Below are 7,217 nucleotides of genomic sequence, written 5' to 3'. Positions count from 1 at the left end.
TCTATGAATTTATAAAACCTTTCACACATTTAGTTATTGAGATTTTTATGTGGAGATATATTTTTTCATTTTTAATAGAATTGATTGGTTTAATTTTGATTTTGATTAAGATATATGATTATTGTAGAATTTGAGTAAAAATACTTACTTGTTAAGAACTTTGGGATATTCATTCTGTCTATGATAATTTCATATCATTTTAAGATTTGGGATGAAATTATGTCATAAGAGGTAGATGTTAGACAATGTTTATGTTTAAACTTTTATAGCTATAAAGTTATTTTAATTTGACATTATAATATTTTGTATTTTGTTGTGGTAAAATATATATTATCTAACCATAATGATTTATTAGTGACATGAATTTATTATTTGTTACGTTTAATATATGTTTTATTTAAAATTTATTTTACATGAACAAATAAAATTTATTTAAAATAAATTAAGCATGCATTAAGATTATAGAATAAAATGATCATATGCTCCTAAAGAGCTAATATTGCATCAAAGCGTAAAAAGCTCTTTTAGAGCTTATATTTTAACTCCTTGTGGTGCAAAATTTTGTAAAATATAATATTATTTTTCAGATCAAGAAGATATATGTTCAATAAAACCTTTATGTGTTCTACATTAAAACTATATATATAAATAACATGAGATATTCATGTATTTGTATTATATATATTCCCGAAGGAATACATTACATTATATGATTCAAATATCTAATATGCTATGCTCCTGCAATAGCAATATTATGAAAATGACTTCAACATTATTTTCGAACAATCTCATACCTTCTAGTGGCTAAGCAAAATAATAAGCTACTAATGAAAAACTATGAAATTCTTATCACTAGTTTTGCTTCATTCCCTGAAGTGAATGTAGCAGTACATAACAATTATGAAAAATGGAAATATAGAGATCATGATTGTTGTTATAATTGAGGATGTGATTGGAGACTAATCATGACAACATGAATAGATATATTTTGATTTGAAATCCAAGCATGTTTTGCAATGGTGATTATGAAATAAAGAATCAATGAAGGCGTTTAGAAGTCTATCCTACTAGATTTATTTCCTTCCCTGAAGTGAATGCAAACATAAAGAAAATAAAAGATATAATAATGGACCACTAAAAGTGGGAACATAGTAATAAATAAGAGAACAATAAGAGTTCTCAAGATAACTCTTCAAAGGGTAAAGATAACTTATGTTATCAATGTGATATGAAAGATTATTGGCCACATATGTGGTATATGTCTAAATATTTTGTTTCATTAATATTTTTGAGAAAATGATATGAGAATGTAGTAATAAATTCTATCATTATAGATAGAAAATATTTATCTTATTTGGTACAAAAACAAACAAATATTATTTCAATATTTGATAGTACAAAATTAGTCGAAAGCTCTAGAAGAGCTAATATATTAATAACTTGTGATGGTAATCCATTGGTTTTAAAAGATATTTATAATGGATTTCATATTGAGATTTTGAATGAGGAAAATATTATATTTTATATGAATCACTATTGCTATAAATATCTATTTTGAAAAGATGAAAAGAGAGGATTGTGTTATTAATTTATATTTATTTTATAATCTTTGTGATCTTCTTTTGTCATCATCCCCATTAAGGGTTGGAAGTAAAATATTTGACTGTGAAAGATCTATTTATGAGTAATAAAATATGATAATTCTATCTAAAGCTTGTTATGGTTGGATGCACTGAAGTTCCAAATTTTTATAGATATTTGAAGATTTTGACATATTCCCAAGTAAATATAGCATTAATTTTTTGGAAATTATATTTATTTTGTTGACTTAGTGACATTATAATATTCATATTAATTTAGACATTTCTAGTAGTAAATGTCACAATAGCACTTTATGTGGATACAAAGTAAAAGAAATTAATGTAAAATTATTAATTTGTTACAATTAGTACAATTGAAACACATGTTAAAGTAAACTAGAAGTTTCTTGATACAAATGCATTTACTACTTGACGTGGCCGGTTAGACCATCCTGAATCATATATGATGCGAAAATTAATTGAGAATTCATATAGGCATTCATTAAAGAACCAGAAGATTCTTTAATTTAAAAGAATTCTCATTTGTTTCTTGTTCTCAATGCAAATTGATTGTTAGAAACTCACTAGATAAAGTTGGGATTTAATATTTTGCATTTTGAAACGAATATGGGCCTATTCATCCACCATGTGAATGGTTTTGATATTATATGATTTTGGTAGATGTATCTACAAAATAATCACATATGTGTTATCAATTTGCAACCCGTTGTTTGTAAGATTGCTTGTTTAAATAATTAATTTCAGATCATGCAATTAAGACAATTCATCTTGCTAATACTGATGAGTTTAAATCTCAATCTTTTATTGATTGAGCTTGAAAAACTTTTGTAAAAGTTTGTGCGTAATGGTTTAGAGAAATTATTGATTGAACAACTATGATTAATGTCTAAACCATTACTTATGAGAACTAAACTTCCTATTTCAACATGAGATTATGTTGATTTACGTGTTGTACGCATCAAGCCAATAAGTTATAAATACTCCCCATTCCAATTGGTTTTTCATCAAGAGATAAATATTTCAAATCTTTGAATTTTTGTATTTGATTATATGTTCCAATTGCTCCACCACAATGCATAAAGATGAGTGAATCCTCAAAGAAAGTTGGGAACATATATTAATTATAAGTTTCTTTATATTATTAGATGTTTTGAATGTATTCAAGATTCAATTATGACATGATTTTTATTACAATTTTGATTCAATAGTTTTCCGACATTAGGGGATAGAAATAATAACTTGTAATGAGTTAGGGGGAGAGTAATTTGAACCAGAAGTTCAATAAGGATAACTCATGACAAGTTAATTGTTAGATGTATTTACAAATGTAATGAGAATAACGAAGTGTTATATACCATCTAATATTTTAATTTGAATCAACGTCCTAGTGGGACAATTAGTTAGAATAAATAATAGATTGATCGATTCTAAAGATGAAAATTCTTCTAGATGGTCATATAGTGGAGGCGGGTGCTCTAGAAGAGACCCAATACATAACTAATAAGTAAAACTCTAGAAGAAATTCAATTACCAGAAACTGAATTTTAAAATAATGAAAATAAGATATCTCAATAAGTTATGTCAATTCAAGAAAATGTGGAATCGAATAATAAAAGTGGTCGACAATGATTTTGCATGCAATATTATTATTGAAATAATGAAATAAAAGGAAAATCTTGAATTAATCTATTGAGAAATATAAACATTGAATAAATTGATCAAAACAGAAAAGACGCAACTCAAGTACAATTAAATTGTGAAGTTTTGGACTAGTAGTCCAAATATCTAAAGGTATAAAAATAAAAATATGAAATTTTTCGCCAAGTCCCGGCATTGATTATGAAAAGATATAATATTCCTTTGTGATGGATGCAATAACCTTTAGATATATTATTAAATTGACTATTCATAAAAGATTTAACTTGCGTCTAATAGTTATTGTTGCAACCTTTATGAATCTATATAGCAAATTTTATACTAAAATCCTTGAAGAATTTAGGATGCTAAAACATATTGAAATTCTCGAGAAATTGTGCATTTATATGAATTGAAATAATTTGAACATATGAGGTAAATTTGATTTAGTGAATAGTAGTTGAAGGAGGATTATAAAATGATCCAAAATACCTATTTGTGTTTTTATAAAAGAATCATGATTAAAGTTTGTTATGATTATTTTTAAATCTCCTAAAGAGATCAAAATATATTTCCCCAAATTTTCCTCACTCATGACTTTTAAAAGAATGGTAATATAAATGCTTAGTAAATACATTCGAATAGTCATTTGAAAAACTAGTATTCAAGATTGAATATGTAGAATATGAGAAAATATGTGATGTTTGCATGAGGGGGAGTAAATATGCGTTGCACCATTTTTCCCTTAATCGAGGCTTTGTCCCATTGGATTTTTCCGGTAAGGTTTTTAATGAGACAGTATGTTATACGTAGTATAGATTGTGTATTCTTTTTTCTTCATTAGGTTTTTATCCCACAGGGTTTTTCCTAATAAGGTTTTAACGAGACACATTATCTACCAATGGACATCCAAGGGGGAGTGTTATGAATATCTTATTAAGTGGATATCTATCATGATTAAGATAAAGTTTTAATGTACTTTAAATTCTAATAGTTATTAGAATTAGATCTCTACTTCTTTTATACTTCTTATGCCTATAAATAGAGACTCGATGAAGCATTGTAATCATCCCTTTTGATCAATAAAGTATATCCTCAATTGCTTTCATATTTTCTTTGTTCTTTATTCTCTCCATTTCTCTTTATTCTCTCCATTTCTCTTTATTTTATAGCAAAAATATTATTATAACAAATTTTATAAGAAAAATAAAATCTATCTAAATGTCTTGAATTTAATCTACTATTTTCTATTAAATTAAGGATTCTATTTTCATGTAATTAGTTTGCTCAAAATTAAATGAATTAGTTTCCTCAAAAAATTAAATAAATCAATAAAATTTTTATTTAGATTATATTGATTTTAAAGTAAATTAATCAGCAATGGAAATTGAAATTAGAGAATGAAACACCACAATAGATTAATATGAAGTGAATTATATTTTAATTAGTTCGCATTTCACGGGTGGAGTGTATATATTAATTTTATAATATTTTTTGTAACATTATTTTTTATAAAAAATATTAACGAAATTCCTCAAAATGTTATTAATGACTTGAAAACTTAATGTAATTATAACATTATTTAACTAATTTAAAATCGATTATATTAATTTTATTTGATCTTAAAAATATTTAATATTAAAACGATACAAAGATTAATCATGTTTGAATATTAATATTAATTAATTATAACTTAGATAATACTTTTAAAATTTTTATAGGTTATTTATTATATATTTTTAAATTAAACTGTTTTAACAGTAAAATTTTTAATATTTGATTTTTTTATAATTTTGTATTTATTTTTGTTCTACTTTAATCAATTAATGAAATTAACTTTTATTTTATTCATAATAACCCTTATATTCAGTTTTATTCTTAGGATAATATTAGTTAAGATAATATAAATATATATTAATTATTTTTACAGTAATCTGAAAATAAAAATTAATTTTATTAAATAGAAAATTGATCTAATATGAAAAAATACTTTTTATATGTGATAATTTCTTTAAGTTAAATAAAAATTATTTATGTTAAATCAAATAGATAAATTATCTAATAGATTAATTAATATATTTAATTAAATATTTATCTATTTTAAATAACACTTAATTTTATTGAATAGATAATTGATCTAATATGAAAAACATACTTGTTTTTTAAATGTGATAATTTCTTTAACTTAAATAAAAAGATTCTTTAAGTTAAATGAAATAGATAAATTGTGTAATTGATTAATTGATTTATTTAATTAAGTATTAATCTTTTTTTAAATTTCTGCTACCGAATTAAATATCTATATAATTTATTTAAAACAAAATATTATTCATATAATCTAATATAATTTATTTAATTAAATATTTATTTTAAATTGAATATTATCCATTTAATTTAATGTTACCCATATGTTTGTGTACATTGTTATATAAGTGAATCTGTTCATGGGCCGGGCTACCCACTCAGGCCTAAAGGCTCACTCAAAATTCGGGAACGTTTGGGTAAATATATTAGGACTAAAAAATGGGCTTGGGCTAAAACAATTAGGCCCAATTAAAATATGAGTCGGGCTCGAGTTTGACATTCAAGGCCCGAGCCCGGCTCGGCCCGACCTGTTTTAAGTTAATAATATTTTATATTATGTTATATATATATATAATTTAGAACACATTAAAAAATAATCCTATGATAAATATATAATACTACTTTAATGTAAAAATTAAAAAAAATGTTAAGATGACTATATAAAAATTTTCAATAGATAAAAAATATATAAAATTATTAAATATTAAAATAATATAATATAAATATTTTTTAAAAAAATTAAAAAAATGGGCAGGCTAGTCTTTTGCAAATATGGACAAGTTTGGCAAAATTTTAAGCCTAGATTTCAGGCCTGGTTGGGCAAACATAAAGTATGTTAATATCATATTTAGGTCCGGCCCGACCCGACCCGACCCATGAACACCTCTAATATATAGTATAAATTAGATATTTATAACTGAAGTATAAATAATGAAAATTAAAAAAATTAAAAACTGATTTTGTGGAAATTTCAAAGATATTTTAATCCCTTAAAATTGAAATTTCAGTATTGTAAGGGTCTAAAGTATGAGATTCTAAACACAGGAAATGCTATAAAACTTGAGGGGATTGCATCCACGGAGTGAAGCTCAAATTAAGGACTTTTTATATGAAATCGAATTACGTCGTCATGGACTTCGGCTAAATTCACTTCATATATCAGAGCCCAAACTCAAACCAAACAAAGACAAGTAATATACAGAAGCTTTTAAACCTGAAACTAATTTCAAGCTTAGCGGAAAAACTAGGTATTAGAATAAATACAAGTAATTTAAGTTTTATAATCAACCAACGTTGAAGTACCCACGTTTATAAGCGTAATCAATGAGGTTGTCAAGCTCGTCCAGGCTGATGCATCCATCCTTATTTTTATCGGCACGTTTCAGTGCCCTCCAAGCTCTGAAACCAGGGAAGAGGGAACCGAATCGATCAAATGCATTCTTTATCTCTTCCTTGGTTAGCACATTGTTATCATCTACGTCGCAGTCCAGGAATACTTTCCGAAGCTGCTTCTTATTCGGCAATTCTGAGCCTTTGGGAACGTTGTAAACCATGTTTTACCTACCTACCAAGGATTTTGAGAGCTACAATGGCTACTTGTGTGATATATCATAGGGTTTAGGTTTATATATAGACTTCTTCCGACCGATGCTACCACCACCTGTTTGTTTTGATTGTTCCTACGGAGTCTTGTTTATGAAGGTTCCTTTAGATAATTTTAACTAAAATGTAAGGGATGTAGTATATTATAAGAAAACTAAAGACGGGAATAATATTAGGTTCCATATTTAATCATCCACCTTCCTTGATTCCCTGGACTGTGGATAGGGTTGTATGCATGTGTTGATGTGCACATCGTCATCTAATTTATGATGTCATTCTAATAATTCTTTTTAA

General features: G+C 25.6%; 1 protein-coding gene across 1 annotated transcript; it reads right to left on the bottom strand.

Annotated features, from left to right (window-relative positions):
- Positions 1–6,403: 6,403 nt before the first annotated feature.
- On the bottom strand, positions 6,404–6,995 carry LOC105797327 (calmodulin-like protein 5). Its single transcript, XM_012627300.2, has one exon. It carries the CDS (start codon positions 6,872–6,874, stop codon positions 6,605–6,607), a length of 270 nt encoding a protein of 89 aa, XP_012482754.1. The 5' UTR covers positions 6,875–6,995; the 3' UTR covers positions 6,404–6,604.
- Between the last annotated feature and the right edge of the window lie 222 nt (positions 6,996–7,217).

The sequence above is a fragment of the Gossypium raimondii genome, chromosome 3, assembly GCF_025698545.1.
Source record: "Gossypium raimondii isolate GPD5lz chromosome 3, ASM2569854v1, whole genome shotgun sequence".
NCBI lineage: Eukaryota > Viridiplantae > Streptophyta > Magnoliopsida > Malvales > Malvaceae > Gossypium > Gossypium raimondii.
This window is presented reverse-complemented; position numbering and strand designations above follow the sequence as displayed.

Excerpts from the sequence above, each read along its gene's own strand:
- LOC105797327 (XM_012627300.2), bottom strand. The coding sequence starts at position 6,874 with ATGGTTTACAACGTTCCCAAAGGCTCAGAATTGCCGAATAAGAAGCAG.